At 44.6% G+C, this 20193-nt stretch overlaps 1 protein-coding gene across 3 annotated transcripts in view; it reads right to left on the bottom strand.

Moving 5' to 3' along the window:
- TONSL (tonsoku like, DNA repair protein) overlaps positions 1-17475 on the bottom strand; it is a 72691-nt gene extending 55216 nt beyond the window's left edge. For all 3 annotated transcript variants that reach the window (XM_061573375.1, XM_061573374.1, XM_061573376.1), the window contains exons 1-12: positions 16285-17475; positions 15633-15728; positions 13635-13777; positions 12220-12406; positions 11492-11621; positions 9667-9838; positions 8662-8776; positions 7644-7789; positions 5976-6128; positions 3597-3722; positions 2225-2444; positions 614-675 (exon numbers count right to left, since the gene is read on the bottom strand). In XM_061573375.1, coding sequence (XP_061429359.1) covers positions 614-675; positions 2225-2444; positions 3597-3722; positions 5976-6128; positions 7644-7789; positions 8662-8776; positions 9667-9838; positions 11492-11621; positions 12220-12406; positions 13635-13777; positions 15633-15728; positions 16285-16315 — 1581 coding nt within the window. In that variant the 5' untranslated portion in view covers positions 16316-17475. The remainder of the gene's footprint in view (positions 1-613; positions 676-2224; positions 2445-3596; positions 3723-5975; positions 6129-7643; positions 7790-8661; positions 8777-9666; positions 9839-11491; positions 11622-12219; positions 12407-13634; positions 13778-15632; positions 15729-16284) is intronic.
- Between the last annotated feature and the right edge of the window lie 2718 nt (positions 17476-20193).

Here is a 20193-nt window from a genome sequence, read left to right as displayed (position 1 = left end):
CAATAACAGCATTACAATGATGTACTCCTTTTGGTTTTTTGTTGTATTGTTGGTTGTTGTAAATTTCCCAAACCACCCCATACTGGACATGTGTGAAAAAGAGATTCATGGCCCATCGGATTCCTCCAGGATAAATAAATATCCTGATATCGAGAGTTTGAGGGAGAAGGGGCTAAGCCTTCAAGTAGTTTGTGTGAAAAGTTCTTGTAGTTTAACTCCTCCGCATTTCGACTAACTTAATACATCATCTGTGAAATACTGAACATCAGTCAAACAAAGATCTTTATAGCTCATCGGATTCCTCCAGTATAAATAAATATTGTGATTCTGATATAAGTTTAAGCGGTTAGGATTGCTGGTTAAAATCACTGGGAAACCAACAGTAAAATAACTTACGCTCATGTTGTATGTACATTTCTCATTGCACGTTTTTATTTACGGATGAGACAAATAACACAGTAAACGAACGCTGTCACCCACAACGTTGTGGATAAACCATCACGAATTAGCACGGCGGGTTACGTACGCTGCGAAAGAAGTTCAACATCCATACATACAACAAACCCAGAATCACTAAATTAACGACGAATTAAGGACCGTAGGTGTAACTGACCTGGGCAGATTTGCGCTTGCCAGATACCACCTTATCATATCCCTCCAAGTCCTCTTCTTCTTCTGCAAAGGAAGGTGGATGAAGAAAGTCAAAGCGAGTTTTCCTGCTCAAACGAGTACAGAGGCAGTGGTGCACTCATCTATTCATAATCAAGGTTTTTTGGATTAGATTGCGTAAGTATAAATGTGTCATAACCCACCACCACCCGACACAGCCAGTAAGGTTCGTCACGTAAACAACGCGCCAATTAGTTACTACTTCAGCCCACCGGTGTGTTGGAGAGTAAATCCACAACATTTACAATTTGAATATTGTTTATAGCCCAGAGCCAGCGGTGGAAATTTCACTTTCCTACGGTGGGTGGCAGACTCTGATCCATAGGACAACCACTGTTGAAATCTTCACAAAGTTCTGTTAAGTTTGTGAACCCGGAAGTGATTATAATTATTTGCCGAGTAAACCCCAATCCAGGATTTGACTGTGGCCGAGAAGACCTGAAGCTTCGTGCGGAGCGACAGACCAGGTAGCTTCTACACAGCGTTACGCAACCGATGAAAAGATAATGCCGCTCGACTGATTCGAAGCGAGACCTCTGCTGTCAAACCGGAGCCGGTCATGAGCACACTGCCCAGGTATGGGAAACTCTCCACTCTCTCCACAACTGCCCTATCACAAATTGGGAGTTGTGGGGGTGGAGTGTCCGATGGTACAAAATACCCAGGCAGGTGCTTAGTTTTGGTGGGGCTGATGGTAAGGCCCCACATCTTAGTAGCAAGCTCCAGGTTCAGCAGCAGCGCCTCCAACTCCTCTGAGTGAGCAATAATTACCAGATCATCGGCATACATAACATGGTTGAGCAAAAGGAAGCCATCTCTTGACCACACCTGGGCATCGATCAGCCACCCATTGTATCTGTACCAGATGGAAATTCCTCCTATACAGCTATTGAAGGCTTCACGAACTTCGTGGTCAAAATAGATGTTAAATAATGTGGGAGCCAGAGGACATCCCTGTCGCACCCCAAGGTGAACAGGGAATGGCTCCGACTCCTGGCCACGTAGTTTTACCCGGGCCCGCTTACCATCATGAAGGTCCTTAATGATCGTGAGCAGAGGGTCAGGGACTCCGAAAGCACGAAGAACAACCCAGAGCCCAGGCGTACTGATAATATCATAGGCCTTGACCAGGTCAATAAAGCAAAGATGTAGGTCTTGTTGGAATTCCCTACACCTCTGCTGTAGCAGACGGACAGAAAATATGGCATCTGTGCAGGACTGCCCTTTCCTGAAACCGCATTGGGCTCCACAAGTCTCTCCTCAGCGTGCCTGGCAAGGCGATGTTAAATAATCCTTGCCAGGACCTTTTCCGGCACACCGAGGAGTGAGATGCCCCTGTAGTTGTTACAGTCTTAAAAAGGGGGACCACCAGGGCATCCTTCCAATCCTGCGGAACCCGTCCAGTGGTCCAAACTCTTGTTATGATGTCATGTAGGGCAATTTGTGCACAAACGCCAACCTCCCTCAGCATTTCGCTTGGGAAATCATCTCTACCCGGTGCCTTTCCTGGTCTCAGACTCTGGATCGCGTGTGCGCGCGCGTCTGCAGCACGCACCTGACTCGGAGAGGTCCACGTCGCTCTCGGCAATCGGCTCCGAGTTTTCGGCCTCATCCGCCGAGTCGCTGTCGGCGTCGCTTTCCGAGGCCGCGCCGTCGCCGTGCCCTTCCCTCAGCTGGCGCAGCTCGGCTGCTGCTGCTGCCGCTGCTCCTGCTGCTCCGCTCTCGTCGCTGCCAAACTTCTCTTGTGCCGCCAGCAGCAGCTTCAACACCTTCACCTGCCGACAGCACGGACGTCGCATCACGATGTGCTGCGCGCGTAATGACTCGCTCGCCCTCGTCGTTCGACGCATCGTAACTCTCGCACCGGACCGCAGTTGAGCTTTTCTTGCAGCCACGCACGCACGCATTCGCAGTGCCTCCTTAGTCTGAACATGAATATTTAATTATGCTGGAGGAATCCTGGGCTTGCTAGAACCCGAACGGAACCCACGCAATCCCTTACGCGGCTCGCCTGGCTTCCCGTGTCAGTGCGGTACAAAGTTACAAAGAATGTTTATGTATGTTGAACTTCTTTCACACCGTACGTAGCCAACCGTGCTAATAGAACGTGGGCACTCCTCGAGGAGGGTACACGAAGGCTTCGGGGCAACACACGATGGAGATGATGAGGATACTGGATCCAGCAGTGATTATAACGGTAGCGCTGGTGATGATGAGGTGGTTACGATTGTGGTGGTGACAGTCGATACAATAGCATTTAACGAGATACAGTGGGGTCCCTCGGTTTATGATGCCATCGATTAACGATATTTAGATTAACGATCCGCCTCCTGTAGGGTCCTATGTCTCTATTAACTACACATTTTCGCTTAACGATATGTTTACATTATCACGCGGCCGCTAATTTCGGCCAATCGGAGCACTCCTAAGTGGATTCAGCAGACATCGGCCAATCAGCGACGCCCTTTTATGAACGTTTTGAGAACAATTTTCTCCAACCCCAATTCCGCCATCAACCCCTTAAACCATCCATCTTCTTAGCCTAAGGTATGAATTTTTCTTTTAGCCTCTATTTACGCGCATTTGTATGCTCTATTTATGCATAATTTATCCATGTTTCTATTAATATTAATAATTGAATATGTTATTATAACGTTTATTTATTAATTTAACATTTAAAATATTCTAAACTATGTTTCTCGGGTGATCAAGGTCAACTTCCGATCGTCTTGGAACAAAATTAAGCCTTTAATGTGTATTTCCTACATTCGACAACGAAAATTTCAATCGACGATAGTTTATCGAGGATACAATTAACATGGTTAACCAAGGGACCACTGTCGTTGTGATATATATTTTTCCCACGTGATGTTGGTGCTTTTTTAGAATGAGGAAGCTCACGAGTGGGGCGCGCGGGAGAACTGTACCTGCAGCTTGCGTAGGCCATCCTTTTTGGCCGAATTCAAGGCACAGTGGTAGCATGCAGCCACGTCGGCAAACGACCGACCCATCTCCTCCCGGACATTGGCGATGTTCAGCCAGGTCTCACACTCCTGAGCAGAGAGACAAAGATGGCTCTTTTCATTTTACACGGACACAAAACCACATTGCAGAATGCATTAAGGAAATGTAGTTAATACGGAGTCGATCATTAATGATCCGGCGGCTTCGGGGGGGTGGGGTGGTGGGAAAGGGCGCCGGATTATAATTATAATGATTATAATCACTACACCATCATTACTTAATACAGCTTATTTTGCACATTCTTGCATGATATTATATTTTTAGGTGTTGTTATATGTTTGTTTTACATTTGTTTACTATGTGAATTTGGCAGAAACATACAAATAAACAAAAATAAATATCCTCCTGGAAATAGTTAAGTGTATTTACTGTCCTGTACGTACCACTCCAATCTCGAAGACTCTGCATCGGGTGCTGTATATACGTGCAGTATTTTCATTGTTTAAGTTGTATGTAGTGTATGATGTACTCTACGTAACATTTGATACTGAATTCAAGCATAGCTACTTTTTTTTGTGTCACACACATGGTGCTGCCGATCGCCGGACTAAGTTACAGCCTTGGCAGCGGTTTTCTACGGATCGATCCGGGACCGCCGGATAATGTTGGAAGCTGGATAACGTTGGAAGCTGGATAATGTTGTAATCTGGATAATGTTGTAAGTCAGATAATATTGGAAGCTGGATGTTGGAAGTCAGATAATGTTGGAAGCTGGATAATGTTGGAAGCTGGATAATGTTGGAAGCTGGATGTTGGAAATCGGATAATGTTGGAAGCCGGATAATCGCGTGGCGCCGGATATTCGATTATCAACTGTACTGCTGAGCCTTGTTTTATAACATCCTCGATGACTGAAATTCTGACCAAGGTCAATATTACAAATAAGACTATCCTGGTCTGTTGCGTTCTCACCTGGTTAAACAAATAAACCTGACTTGACATAAGCTGGTAATTTCATCGACATGGTTTCCCTGCTGTGGATGATGCCTTACTTGGTAGACATGTAACAATTCACCACACACCAAACGAACACCGGCGATTTGATAAACTGTCGAGATTTGTTGTCACGATTCAATAATAGAATCAATTATTTTGTCTCATTCGTAATATATTTGTATGTCCCGTCTTGCGCAACACATTTTCTTCGTCTATTATGCACTCCATTAGCTTCAGAGTGCATTGGCATACAAGTTAAATACAAGTCTCCCCATACATTCAATATGGGTGTTTGAGCTAGAACTGAAGTTTATATTGGTGTATGGGTCTGAGAGTTGGACATTCATAAAGCAACATGAAAAGGAGCTTCTGGCCTCTGAGCAGAGGTGCATGCAGATGATGCTTAGACTTTTGGCTGAAAGCAAAGCTTCTACATAATCACGAGGTTTCAGTGACAAGCTGGGGCTCGTGTTTAGAATGGACAAGGGCAAGTTCCTGAAACAGGCACTGCAGTGACACCCAGTGGTCAGAGACCGGGAATAAGCCGTATGGTGGGATAATTGCGAGAGCAGTCTTACGGAGATCATTGATCTGTGAACCTGCTGCAATATGTGGTGTGAAAATGGCATTGATCCCTTGATCTTGGTATGAAATCCACCAACTGTGCAATGTTCACATAGCTATTGGCTCCGTTCAAAGTTTATAAATCTGGCTGGCAAAAATTACCACCTTATACTCGGCCAATATACATAATATGAATGAACAATTCAGTGAAAAGGTGACACATTGTATTAGCCGTGGGGTTTATAATTAATTGTTTTACACAAATACTGATATAATTTTGTCTGGTTTTGCAAATGCCAATGTGAATTATTACTAAGTTTTTGCAGTCAGTGTAGGTTTTTACAGTCGTTCTGTATAGCTCTTTGATACTTTGTAGCATGTGAAATAAGCAGCTCACATTCTCCCTCCAATACACGGTGAGAGAACATGAGCCGCTCAATGTAGCTCCTTGAAGAAGCTCCCACAGCAAGTGGAGCAAGCGCATCGGACATCTTGCAGAATAATACTGCGCAGTGTACAGCCCAACAGCACATCACAGAATGATGCCAATTACCGACCGAGGTGTACTTTAAGATTTATTTACCACTTACATTTTTCGTGCGATTCATTGCGCACGGTTGCACTTTACTTTGCTCAGTCGGCGTTAGCCACCGAGGTCGTGACGGGCGTCTTCTCTCATTCCTATTGCTCTATGCCCCCCCGGTACCGTTCCCATTCCACTGGTGCCAAGTTTATTGCGGGCGATATTGGCACGTGCAATCGCTCTTAAAACGACGCCGTACCTCCTGGGCGTTGCCACTTCGCAGCTGCAGCTCTTGCAGGAAGTGGTGCTCGGCCTGGGAGAACTCCTTCAAGTCGACGTAAGTCGTCGCCAAGGACACGTGGATGACAGCTCGCTCACACGCGGGCTTCTCCAATCTCTCCGCGAACTCCAGCTGCAACACAGTTCAACAAAAGTTCGACCCCAACCAGTGACCCCGCCCGCCGGCCTAGACCTCACTTTCGTATTGTTTGTTGTTGTAACGTTCTGACCTGCCCCAACTGGACATTTGTGAAAAAAGAGCTTTAAAACTCATTGGATTCCTCCAGAATAAATAAAGTCTGATATATACTGATATACATTGCTCTAATGGCTTAATGCTGCATGTAATTTAAGGTTTTTTCAGTAACTATTACAATCTTGACCCTGTTAACATTTTCTTACGCATGGAATGTTTAACCTGTATACTGTTGAAACCAGCATCACACCGTTTTAGCAACAGCTCAGACCTCAAATGAATATACGTCCTGATCCAGGTCCTTCAGTAGGTGCTAAGAGGTCATTAGGGTTTGAGCTCTAACTGACATTATACCGACACGATCTTACTAAGTAGGTGGCGAGATGTTAACTACCTCGCCTGAAAAAAATTGGCTTTTGAAAAAAACTCCAGAAAGAGTAGCTAACTCACACTTGCTTCAAGATAGTATCATGATGATGATAAATGTCTCGTCCACATCTGTCTCCACATAAAACAATACTGATAGAAAAGCATTTCTTATAACATAGAGGGGATTTAGACTTAAAACTTTCGTCACTGCAGGAATTCATATTCTTGGTTCTTTCGGTAAAGTCACGTAGAGAGAAAACAGAAATCTAAATTAAAAGAAAAAAAACCCACGACGTTTCCATCGCAACACAAGGGGTCTTCTTCTCCACCTTAAGGAAGGCCGCTTGTGTTGCGATCGAAACGTCGTGGGTTTTTTGCTTTAATTTAGATTTTTGTTTTCTATCTACGTGACTTTACCGAAAGAACCAAGCATATAGAGGGGATTCCTTGCCTGTAACATCTAGCAGTTCGCCAGCATTGATTCAAGCAAGCTTGACTCTGCTGATGAGTCACTGAATATTGAAACCGATCCAGAGTTGTTGCTTGTTCTGAATCAATGCTGCTGAAATTATGCACTCCGAAGAAATAAGTTTATATATTTACAGTGTATGGAGAGACGGATACATGAAGGAGACACTGCTTATTTATGTTATTCATATTCTACACAAAGACGCCAGTGATCGTTTTGAGTTATGCAGCTGATGAAGTGCGGGGATGCCACAGTAGCGATATGTTAACTACCTCGCCTGGTATACAGGAGGTCGTGGGTTCGATCCTGACCCTGACGCCTGCTGTATATTTAGAGTGTGCATGTTTCTCTCCTCGTTGTTGCGTGGAATTTTCTCCGGGTCCCCCGGTTTTCCCCTCCACATTTAGAAGCAACGTGCCGTTTAGAGTATTTGGCTGCTGTAAATTTTCACATGATAAAACACTTTGCTGAGCCATCATTTGTGGCCTGGTTGCTTCTGAAAAATAGCTATATAGCTCAGTGGGCCTTACCTGGTAAAAAAAAAAAACTGTTTAGTTTTTAGTTAAGTTTAAAAAACTAATTACGAACCCCAACATTGGCCGCAAACGCATTACCTGATTGGTGTAGCATGCGAGGGCTTTGGGGTAGTTGGGTATCTTGCTGTAGAGGTCGCCCAATTGTTCACACAGCTGCATGTTGCCCAAGAGGTCACTCTCCGGCAGCTCCGACAAGCCCTCCTCAAGGTGGTTCCCCTTTATCGCTTCACACGGCCAGCACGCAACAATGAAAAAAAATTTCTTGGGAAATGCCTTTTGTGTTCAAGTTCATTGTCCTTTCCCCCGCTCCTGCGATTAGCACGGTTGGCTACGTACAGTGCGAAAGAAGTTCAACATCGATACAACAATGTACGGTGCGAAAGAAGTACGGTGCAAAAGAAGTTCAACATACATACATACATAGCTTTATGTATGGTGCGAAAAAAGTTTAACATACATACATAAAACTATATATGTTGAATTGCTTTCGCACCGTACTTTTTATGCACTGTACATTGTTGAATGTATGAACTTTCTATCGCACACACCACAGCGCACCGCGCTAAATGGATATGCGAAATGTGCCCCGATTGCAAGCAAGCTGCACACTTCGTATGTTGTAGTATTCTTACACACCAGGATTCGTTACAAAGTCCAGTATTAAAATGATGTCATCGAGGTCAAGAGGTCATCATGGCCAATGCCAGTGATGCCGCCACACCTCATCATCACTTTCTTTCTGTATAAGGTGAACCAACGCCTGATGCTTCGAGGTCACCTTACAGTTTAAACAATTATGGATGTTGGTCTTTATGTTGATCACCAGTCTCTGGGTACCACTCCCATTGCCTGTTTTGGTAAACTGCCCTCCTCTATGCAACACACATCCCATCCATCACAACCTCCTCTCCCTCATTACATCTACAACACTTTCTCGCTGCCATCTTGTCAGGACCCCCTTGGGGAAAAGAGATGCCACTCTCAAGCATCTATAAATCAAGACTACCTATCATAAAGTACATTAAACATATATCAGGATGATCGTGTTGGGTAAAAAACACTGCCTACCGAAATTTTAACTCTCAAATATCCTCACCGGTTTTGAGATTCTGCACCAGCTTGGTGTAATCGGGAGACTGCATCGAGCCCAGCTTGTAGGCCTTCCGTAGCGAGCGCTTGGCCGCCACGAAGTCTCCCAGATGCAACATGATCTGCCATACAACGGAAACAACGGCTAGTGTGAACACAGTACAACTGCTTTATGTGTGTAGTTTGTTGTCTGACCCTTGATGGGCTCTCAGAAGCAGTTCTGCACTATCTGCTTGCCGCCATGAAGTCTCCCAGATGCAATATGATCTGTCAAACAAGGGAAACAACGGCTAGTGTGAACACAGTACAACTGCTTTATGTGTGTAGTTTGTTGTCGTTCCTTGACGGGCTCTCAGAAGCAGTTCAGCACTATCTGCTTCTGCAGGCCATTTCACTGACACACAGGGTTGCACTCCCTTACAAGACTTGCACATGTAAACATTACCCCCATGACTTAACCCCAAATAGCACAGCTAGAATACAACTGGGCAAAGGGGCGGGGGGGGGGGTAATCTATACATATAATGTATACATCACAAAATATTTAGTTTCTATGTATGTTGAACTTCTTTCGCACCGTACGTAGCCAACTGTGCTAATCTGTGGGTCATTGCAGGTCTCTATGGGTGTCTCTATGGGTATCTATGGGTCTGGATGTCTGTGGGTCTCTGTCTATGGGTGTCTCTATGGGTATCTATGGGTCTGGATGTCTGTGGTTCTCTTTATTTATTTATGTTGAACTTCTTTCGCACCATACGTAGCCCACCGTGCAAATCTGTGGGTCACTGTAGGTCTCTATGGGTGTCTCTATGGGTGCCTCTATGGGTCTGGATTTCTGTAGGTCTCTGTGAGCCATTTTACGTCTATGGGTGCCTCTATGGGTCTCTATGGGTATGTGCGTTTGCGGGTCTCTGTGTGTGTATGTATGTATGTAGAACTTCTTTCGCACCGTACGTAGCCAACCGTGCTAATTCGGAGGTGCGAAGTCTGGGTCAGGCACTACTCAGCTGACCTGCCCAATAGCAGCGTAGGCTTCGGTCTCCATGCTGCGGTTGCGCGCGCGCTGAGCCCAGTCACGCGCCGCTTCCAAGTGGCGCAGTGCCCTTGAGAGCTCATTGCCGCGGAAGTGCAGGTTCCCCAGGATGAAGTTAGCACGGTATAAGTCCTCCGTGAGGTTGTTTTTCCTGCAAGGGGGGTGGCACAAAAAAATACAGGCGTGCCGCATTGGGTCTGAATCTCGGCAACAAGTGGCGAGTGTGCTAACGCTATCCAAGTTAAGTAATATTATGGCGATGAATGTAATGTTACTACTTAAAATGCTACATGCAGGTGTTGAGATTTCCGAACAATTATATCTTTGACAATACCAAAATTTTTTTAACATGTCGTGGTTTTTTCGGTAGTGTTGTAGAGATGAACTAACAAAACTCACACCCTTCACCATTGATACTGCCTTCAAATAAATACATTTAATATGCTTATGATTTGGAAAATTACGCTTATGCCAACTATATTTTTAGAATAATTTTATTATTTCCCTTTTACGTGACTTTACCGAAAGAACCAAGAATATTAATCCCTGCAGTCACGAAAGCTTTAAAATCTAAATTTATGCCAACTAGTTTTAAACAAGTAATAGTCTTCTGCTCCCAAGGACTTGTGAGAAAAGTTAGACGAGTATTTTTTGGTTATTATTTTCAGTAAAAAAATGTGTGAGATTTATTAGCTTGTGTTTGTACACCACTGACGATGTAGTCCCTTATTTTGTATTGCTACGGGGAGAATGGTCTACTGTCACACCAAATTTATAGGTGTGAAAAGATCCACACAGCAAATAACATTCTAAAGTAGGGAGGGCTGAATGAGTTCATGAGTTTTGGCAGACTGAAAATCAATGATTCTGATTAACACTGACCAATATAGATTTGGAAATACTGGTAGCAATAGAGGTGTGACAGTCTTCGTGTTTGAGGGACTACACTGACACAGTGAGTAGCTTAGGCTCATAAATTCAAGTAGTCATCTTGATTTGAAGCTTTCGTGACTGTAGGAATCCATACTCTTATGGTTCTTTCGGTAAAGTCACGTAGTTAGAAATAAAATAAAAAAATCACGACGTTTCGATCACAACACAAGCGGTCTAGACGACCTTTTCCTGAAAGAACCAAAGAGTATAAATTAAAGTAGCTTTTGAATAAAGCCAGTGAAAGGCTTGCATCACTATCTTGGGTCTGGCAACAATTCCAGCAATGGGCCCTCAAAATTGTAGCTGGTGTTCTATGTACGACATACAGAGCAGTGTACATGTAAATCACTGTTATATATATTTACTTTTTACTAAGGCTCTTATACATATTTAATACCAGGACATGGATGTTAATTTTATATCCAGATTGTAGTTTGTCAGATATCTAGCGGGATTAAAGCTTGTGGAATGTAACAGTTGGTAGAAGTTTTTACAGGCACATTGGGAGGCTTTGTGAATGTTTATGAAAGTTACGGATGAATTTCCAGCTTCACCAAGTGGTAAAGGTGACCCTTAATAACCATCTAAAGTGTACTTTGTCAAGCAAGGCCTGGGTTTAATCATCTTTAATTTTTACCGTTGTATTTTAAATCCAGCCAAGTACACGGAGCGGGTAGGGCGTACATCTCGCGGTTGTAAGATTCCAAGTTCAGTCAGGGTCCCTCCAGGGATAATAAAAAAAATATGCACCACTTGATGGGGAATTGACAGTGGTTGTCTTATGGCAAGACTCACTACCACCATAGGAAAGTGAAATTTTGACTAAAATACAGTCTTTACAAGTTTTTTTTTATAATAATCCACGACTCACTCTGCCAAGAAGATGCTCTTGCGAAAGAATTTCTGACTGCGGGCAGCATCTTGACGGTGGTCGTACACCAAGCCGAGGTTGAGGAAGAGCCGTGCCCTCATCTCGTTCAGCTCCTTCCATGGCAATTCAACTGCGCGCACGTGCACGTGGAAAGACGCAGACAAGAATGCAATATCACGTACCTGCACGTCAAGCTAACAGACGTTAAGTGTGGAACGATCCGTACATTCATTAAATAAAGTTGCCAATAAAGCTGTACTATTGAGATAGAAAGAACCGGAAGGAAAATACTAAGGAGTAGGCAAAAAATAATAATAGACATTTTCAAATCGAATAGCAATCCTGAATTATGACAATTTAACAAACTTCTGGGAAAATTAATCGTGAAATGTTTATAAGTTCTGCATCTTTTAAAACTAAATCTGCATATATCTAATAAGACTGTTCCGCTAAAATTAGTGGGTTTTTGGCATTTAACAAACTCTTCAGTAGGTTTCAATCAACGAACAAAATAATCAGGTCATTAATTTTTCCTCTGTATTGTTCCAAACACTGTCATTTACTTTTTTCTGTTAAGTTGCATTGCATCTCATTTAATGTACCGTGCTCAAAGCTAGGTTGTCATGAAACATATGCTAAACATTGTGGCACCAAACCCTAATCTGTAAATCAAGGTAAGCACATTTTTTTAAACAAGACAGTCAACACCAGCAAATGTGCTGGGGTACCTTCAAGTTGCTGATCCACAATTTTCAAGCTCGCTAGGAAGGCCTCCTCAGCTTTCTGAAGAGCTTCAGTATTCTCAGGATCCGTGTCAAAGTAGAAGAGGTAGGTGCGCCCGATGGTGGCCAAGGCTCGCTGCTCCTCTACCCTGTTTCCCATCGAGCGAGATAGCTCCAGGTGCTTTTGCTGGTGCTGTCGCGACACACGAGTGACAGGGGAGAGTGCAAACGGTGACCGAAGAGTCAATAGCCTTCATGAAATGATGGTAAGTTTGTACACGGTTGTCCACAAAGTGCAACACACTTCATTCATGGCTCTGTTACCAGCCCAGAATGATGGAACTGTTTCTTAAACCACAGGTGCAGCCCCTGCAATTGCTTGCCAACGCCACTGCTGATGGAAGAGCCTCCACGAGAAACCCCTTTAGAATGCGCCTCTAAAGGATATTTTGGCCTACTCTTCCACGCTGGTCAGACGTCCTGAAGAAAGTGGTCAGAGGACACGCACTTTACACCACCACATGCAATCTGCCGAGTGACTAACTGTGGTCAAACATTTATACCGCTGGATATGGGGATTTTTTTAATTGTCAGATTTTTTTTATCTGCCATGCCAGGTTATTGAACCGGCGACCTCTGGACTGCAAGCCCAGTGCGCTACACCACAGCGGTGTACCCCATTGTCTGTAGAAAATGTCTTTCCCCATAAGTGATTATTTAACTTTGTAAAAACGATGAAGTCACTTGAAGACAGTGGTCAGTCGCATAAAAAAACGTACGTGAAAAATTCCCTTAGATTCCTTTCCTGTGGATTTCCACTGAAGGTGGTTTATGCTTGAGAATAGATTTCTCCAGATACGTCTGCATTTACTTTATCTCCTCCTGATTGCCTCCAAGCGTTTTAGATGTCTCTATGTATTAACTCACATCCAAACAATACGATATGAAATACCTGATCAAATAACTATTGCCATAAAATTTGACAATCCTTCTTAAAAACATTGTACTCTTGAGAAAAAAATGCATACTTTGTTGGAGAGTAGGAGTCCTATCTCAGGCCCTGGACTTTCAAATCACTCTCATACCATGCAACAAGGCTTTAACAGTGTTCTGTAATTTACGAGAAACCTTACAAGTTGTTGTCCCCACGTGTCACACCATTGGTGATATTTCACAAGCAAGCAATTTGGTGATAAAAAACCAATGCGAGCCACAAAACATCTTCTCGGAGACATATTTGTCCTTCGGCACTCAAATAAAATGGCTCGTGACATTTGGTCCACACACCCCAAGCCTGCCCAAAATGCCTTGCATCTCGCATATATGCACCAATGAGAATATTTCAATTGGAAGGTGCCACTGCACAATTGGACTTTTGTAGAGCCGACGGAACACTCATTGATGCCTGTACGCGGCCTCACCTTTAAGGCTCGGCCATAGTTTTCCAACATTGCCCAACTTTCGCCGATCTTGCGGTTAGCGACAGCTGTCCCGATAACATCATTAAGAGATTCGGAGAGCTGCAGTTCCTGTTGGTGCTCTTCGATGGCCTCCTTGTAATGTCCTGAAGGCAAGGTTAGGGATGACAAACGATCAACACAACTCGGTTTAACTGCTCGATCAAACAGATGGTTGTTTAACTCAACTCATTAACAGTGATCACTAGAACATCTGGGGCCTCGATACTAACCCAGTCCATCAGTGGTATCGGCTCAGTGTCTGACACAACCATTATGAGACCTCAGAGCCACGCTCCCTGCTGTTATACAAATGTTTTGCTCATACCTGCCTATCTCTGCTCGTATCTCATTTCAAATGTCCAGTTTCTAGATTGCATTACCATTTCTCTCCGGGCTACAATACCATGTGACACGTATCTTCAGCTCGAGTTGTGACCAGACTGCTATTCAGGTGTTCTTCCTGTGGATAGACTGGCTTCCTATAGGATTGTGCAATTTACATCACTGATAGAAATGAGCACCATCTCATATTTGTTTCAGCTCCATGTGTACTGATGACCAGAAGGACAAAAAGTGGGTGCACTTTTAAGAATCCATTTAGAAAAAGCAACTTATATTTTGCCGGAGCGAAGTCAATATTTGGTGCACCTCGACTATGGAATTTAAAATTAGTAAATGTGCTAAATCGTAAAACACAAGGAATACAAATCATGCATAGGCATGGATTCTGTAATGCTTTCAAGAATGTGTTTGTCCTCAGAAGTTACAGCATCAAATGAGCGGTTACAGTAAAACCTTGGATTGCGAGCATAATTCGTTCCGGAAACGTGTTTGTAATCCAAAGCACTCGTATATCAAAGCACTCGTATATCAGTTGTGATCACGTGACGCTCGGCAGACAAAGCGTATACGTACTACTCGTATTGCAAGACCTCGCTCGTTTATCAAATTAATATTTATTTAAAACATTTGCTCGTCTTGCAAAACACTCGCAGACCAAGTTACTCGCAATCCAAGGTTTTACTGTACCTTCCAAAAAGCAAAAACAAGACAATACGTTAATTCTAGATTTGAAGCTTTCGTGACTGCAAGGATTCATATTCTTAGGTTTTTTCGGTAATGTCACGTAGGTAAAACATTAAAATTAATGAAAGTAAAATAAAATAAAAATCACGACGTTTCGGAGGCAACACAAGTCTCCGTCATCAGGTGGGACCGTCACAGCCAGATTTGCTGCTGCAGCAGCATTAATTTTAATGTTTTACCTACGTGACTTTACCGAAAAAACCTAAGAATAAGACAAGACGTCACACAGCGCTTGAGGTGTGACATCACTGCCTTGGGCGACTGCGGTTACCCAACCCGACCCACTTCTTGATGATGTTCTGTTAGCCTATCTCGTCCGGGACCTTTTTTCATAATGCAAAGGTCAGTGGTTACCCTTCTCTAGGTGTGATATATCAAACATCCTCACGTTAAATAAAACATTTTCTTGGTGTATTATTTGTGCACTGCTTGACTCACAATCAGATTATAGCAAGTTCAAATCCTAATAAGAGGTCAACTCAGCACCTCATTTCTCCAGGTCACTTTACACACTTTGCGGGAGGCCAGTGACAGTAATCCTCTGGACAGGCTAGTCCAGGGGTCGGCAACCAAAATAACAAGAAGAGCCATTTCTTTCCAATTCGGTACAAAATTCAGTATTTCAAGAGCCGCAATGCATCTGAGTACATACTGTACATACGTACATATCGTCAAGAAGCAGCCCGTAAAGAGCCGCATGCGGCTCCGGAGTCGTAGGTTGCCGACCCCTGGGCTAGTCCCTGCCGTGTAAAGGCGCAGTCCTAAACCGTTGGAAGGCCACCAATGGAAATAAGCGCAGACGATAATAATACAAATCATAACAGTCATTGAGAAGTGAAATGCATTAAACTACAAACTGGCACAATTCCGTACCATGGCTGGCCAGCAAATCCCCAATCTGATTGCAGATGGTAGCCTCCTCTCGAAGGTTATTGGCCTTCTGAGCTTTTGCCTTGTCCTTCTGCAGTGCTGTCAAGTACACAAACCACACATACGTCATCCGTTAAGGTAATAATCAGGTATGCGAGTCACACATTTTTTTTAAATTAATGTATTTCACTCTTACCATCACCGCACCGGTAACTTTCATATGCAAGTCTTTTGAAGGTAATAGTAAAGACATGAGAGTCATTTGGGGATTTTGAAGTGGGCGTGGAGAAAAAGGAAGATATTTTTGACTTGAGCGCGTGACAAATTGTGCAATTGGTTCACAAATGGTCACTTCTGAACCCAGCATGGCCCACATCCACACAGCAGGCCCACTCGGGGAGAACAACAAACGCATAACCAACACACACGCGGCCTCAAATGCGTTACATAATGCGGTGCGTAAACATCGCCACTAGGGAGACAAAGGCGGTCGGGCGTAGTGCCGTGGCGACCTTCATAAGTGCTCGGCGCACGGCACTTATTCCAGACGTCCGATAAGGCTATAAGGGGATCTTGTTTGTGTTTATGTAACAACAAAATAAACGTCTAAGGGTGTATAAATTGTGCGTGTGCAAATCATCGTATCTCCACGCACCTTTCACTTCCTTTTCCCAGGATGGAGACATCGCGACCCGGCAACGCGGCCAGAAGATACTCGGCGGTGTGGGTGGCAGAGACACGAGATGCGGGGCGAGTCCACGGGAGTCTTGGTGGGTAAGGGGACCTTTGAACGTCCGAGAGACGGGAGACTCGGGGACACGTGGGCACGGGAAGGCAAAAAGACGAGGAGCGAGTTGGAGACGCTAAGCTGAGTGCATGGCCACTCGGAGAGACGAAACCCCCCCCCGTATAGCCTGAACAGACTGTTGGGGCAAGTGATGTTAGCGAGCGCCTATGAAGGCCGGCACGAGAGGGGTGGGTGGCCAGCACCACGTCCTGACTCGGGGAGACTCAAAACGCGACACTGAGAGACAACACGGAGACACAAATGAACACCGAAACAGTGAGACTCGGACACTCAAGAGACACGGTTAGGCTCGAAGACAGAAGTAGTGAGACTGAAGAGACACGGGGAGTAGGAGACACGTAGAGACAAGATGCCCCCCATATAACCTTTAACAGACTGTAGGGGCAAGTGCTGTTAGTGAGTAGCACCTATGAAGGCCGGAACGGTACACGAGGGGGTGGATAGCCAGCACCACACCCGACCGCCTTTGTCTCCCTAGTGGCGATGTTTACACACCACTGCACCAAGTACTGATTTGAGGCTGAGTCGACCTAGGGGGGGGGGGGGTGCCCAGGAGCGGTTCAGGTAACCCGGGTCACCGGGTTCGTAGCGCGGTGCGCTAACCACTACACTACCACTCTCAACGTAGAGACAGAGACACTGTGAGACACGCAGACAGAGACAGACACACAGAGACAACCAGAGAGAGACACGCAGACAGAGAAAGACGCCGACAGAGACAGACGCAGAGACAACCAGAGACAGACACGCAGAGGCAGACAGACACACACACAGACAAACAGAGAGATACAAACAGAAAGAAACACACAGGGAGAGACACACAGGGAGAGACACACAGAGAGACGCACACAGAGAGAGACACACACAGAGACACAGAGAGAGACACAGCGACACAGACAGACACAGAGAGACACACACACAGGGAGACAGAGAGACACAAACACACACAGCGAGACACAGACAGACACACACAGACAGAGAGACACAGACAGCCGAGGCGACGCCGCGAGACGCGGGCTGCTCTTCTCAATTGCGAGTTTCGCGGCAAAACCGCAGCGCGCGGGGCATTGTGGTTCCGAAGCGGCTACGGGTCGCGTCTCGGGACACGACGACAGCAACAACAAAAAACGCGAAGTCGAAAATGCCTTGAGCACGAGCGCCACCCCCCACGAAACTCAACTTATTACAAAGACAAAGATCCCCCGTATAGCCTGAACAAACTGTTGGGACAAGTGCTGCTACCGAGCACCTATGAAGGCCGGCACGGCACACGAGGGGGTGGGGTGGGTGGCCAGCACCACGCCCGGCCGCCTTTGTCTCCCCAGTGGCGATGTTCACACATTGCACCAGGTACTCATTTGAGGCTGAGTCGACCTAGGGGAGGGCCCAGGACCGGTTCAAATAATCGTCACTGGGTATTGGCCGTGAGCGGGAATCGAACCCGGGTCACCAGGTTCGTAGCGCAGCGCGCTAACCGCTTCGCCACCGCTCCCCAACTTACTACAGACAGCTGTCAACCCAGAGAGCTTTGTTTATAGCAGTATTCTTGTGCAGGAAACTTGAGTTTTCAGATCCATACGCCGTACAGCCGTTTCAATACTGGCAAAAAAAATATTTTTGGTCTATTTGTGGTTTTACTCTTGTGATGGGACTTTGTAGGATGAACATTGAGATTTAAAAGGGCACGTGGTGATCAATAAGGTCTGAATTGGCCCGTAATTATGTAGGGCACTGATCAGGGTTTGACATGTATGAAACTTTGTTTTATTTTTCCAGGTTAAGGCCCCCACTGAGCTGCTTCTTTAACTCGTTTTTGTCAAAAGCGACCTGGCTATCACAAGTTGATGGCTCAACGAAGTGGCTTTTTTAAATCATCGTCGCGTAGAAATGTATGCCGGACAAATACTATTAAGCGCGTGATGTTGATTCTTACTCTTAGATTTTTTTAGGTAAAGTCACGTAGGTAAAATAATAGTAATAATATAATAAAAATTGAATTAATTAAAAATAACTAAATTAAATCACGACCTTTCGGAGGCAACACAAGTCTCCGTCTTCAGGCAGGACCGTCACAGTAAATTTAGCTGTGACGGTCCTACCTGAGACTTGTGTTGCCTCCGAAACGTCGTGATTTAATTTAGTTAGATGTTACGATTGCATACAAGTACCTGCTTAGCTTCCGAAATCAGTCAACCTGGAAGAGTAGGCCAAACATACTGTCGAGAGGGAATTTCTGGAGGCTTCGTCCAGTGGAGGCCTTTTGCCCAGCAGTGGCGTGATATGCAGGAGGTCGTGGGTTCGGTCACGATTTAGTCATTTATAGCCGTGAAGTCTATGGGGGTCAGGGTAGAATTCAGTATCGCTCGAGGTAGCCAATATTTATAGATACCCGTTTCCCTTGTTAATCGATAGATTGTGCAAACGTTCCTATTTTTAAAAAAACGCTGATTGCATAACCCCGTTTTGTTGGCTATTGAAAGATGTTGATTACAGCTCAAGTGTTGGCCATCATTTGGTTTGGGTCCATATGGACTCGCAGGCGTCCAGATATTAAGTAATCATTTGAAACGTTAACCAATAATTATTTGATGATACGGCTGCATTGGTAGTGTTGCATCAGCAAAAACATTCATGAAAATCAACACATTCGTCAATAAGACTACCTTTGCTATCAAGAAGCGTCATTGCCCGAAACGTCGCCTGTTATACGTTGTTTTTTTTTTTCTAAAGGCCACAGTGTTATTACCGAACGTGTTGAGTTTGGGTTTTTTATGTGCAAGGGGTCGGGGGGTCCTTCCCGCACCCGTGGATGGTCTACGTTGGAACAATATTGATGCGCCGAAACTCAACCATTAGGGGGCGACTTTGCACGCGAGTTTCACATTCAACATAACGTCAACGGCAGGCCCATGCGCACATCTTTATACAATAAAAAATGGAAAATGTAAGACTCAAAAGCCACAGGAAAGCTACTGTGGCTATGCAGCCATAAACTATTGACCGATATAGTAAACCCACTGTGGTCTGCGCTCCGTAATGGACGAGGAAGAACAAAACTACACGAATTCTTCTTCTTGGTTCTTTCGGTAAAGTCACGTAGAAGGGAAATAATAAAATAATATAAATAAAACATTATAAAATAATAATTTTTTTTATTATGTTTTATTTATATTTCATTTTATTTTTTTCCTTCTACGTGACTTTACCGAAAGAACCAAGAAGATGAATCCATGCAGTCACGAAAGCTTTAAATCGAAATTTACACGAATTCTCTCTCTCCTCTAAATCCCTCTCGCCGTGTCCAGCAGACCTCGATATTGGCACCCAGCTCCTGAACATCCTGGATTGCCATACGCAAGAAATATACCGTAATTCATCCGCCGAGAATCCACCAACTGATGATCCAGTCGCCAATTATATTCTTCCCTTTGTGCCATCTCGTTTGCATTGCGTGTCGTCGCAAGAAATAAAATTAATCCGCCGAGAATCCAGCAGCTGATGATCCAGTCACCAATTCAAATTCTTTACTTTCCCTTTATGCCGTCTCGTGTGTATTGTGTGCCGGTCTCGACCGCTTACTTTGCAGTGCCAATTTCTGTTGCGTTCCCTAAAGGCAATTATCATTGTGCATTGGCTTTGAATACATAGGATTTGCATGACTCGCAAGTAATACACTGCAACGTATTCTAAGAAGAGCCACTGGCCAAAACGTCACATATTATATCCTCTATACTGGACTGTATTTTTATTTTAAGG

Source organism: Lethenteron reissneri, chromosome 52 (genome assembly GCF_015708825.2).
Source record: "Lethenteron reissneri isolate LAM-NWPU_2019-01 chromosome 52, ASM1570882v1, whole genome shotgun sequence".
Classification (NCBI taxonomy): domain Eukaryota; kingdom Metazoa; phylum Chordata; class Hyperoartia; order Petromyzontiformes; family Petromyzontidae; genus Lethenteron; species Lethenteron reissneri.
Note: the sequence above shows the minus strand (reverse complement) of the source record. Positions and strands in the feature narration are given on the sequence as shown.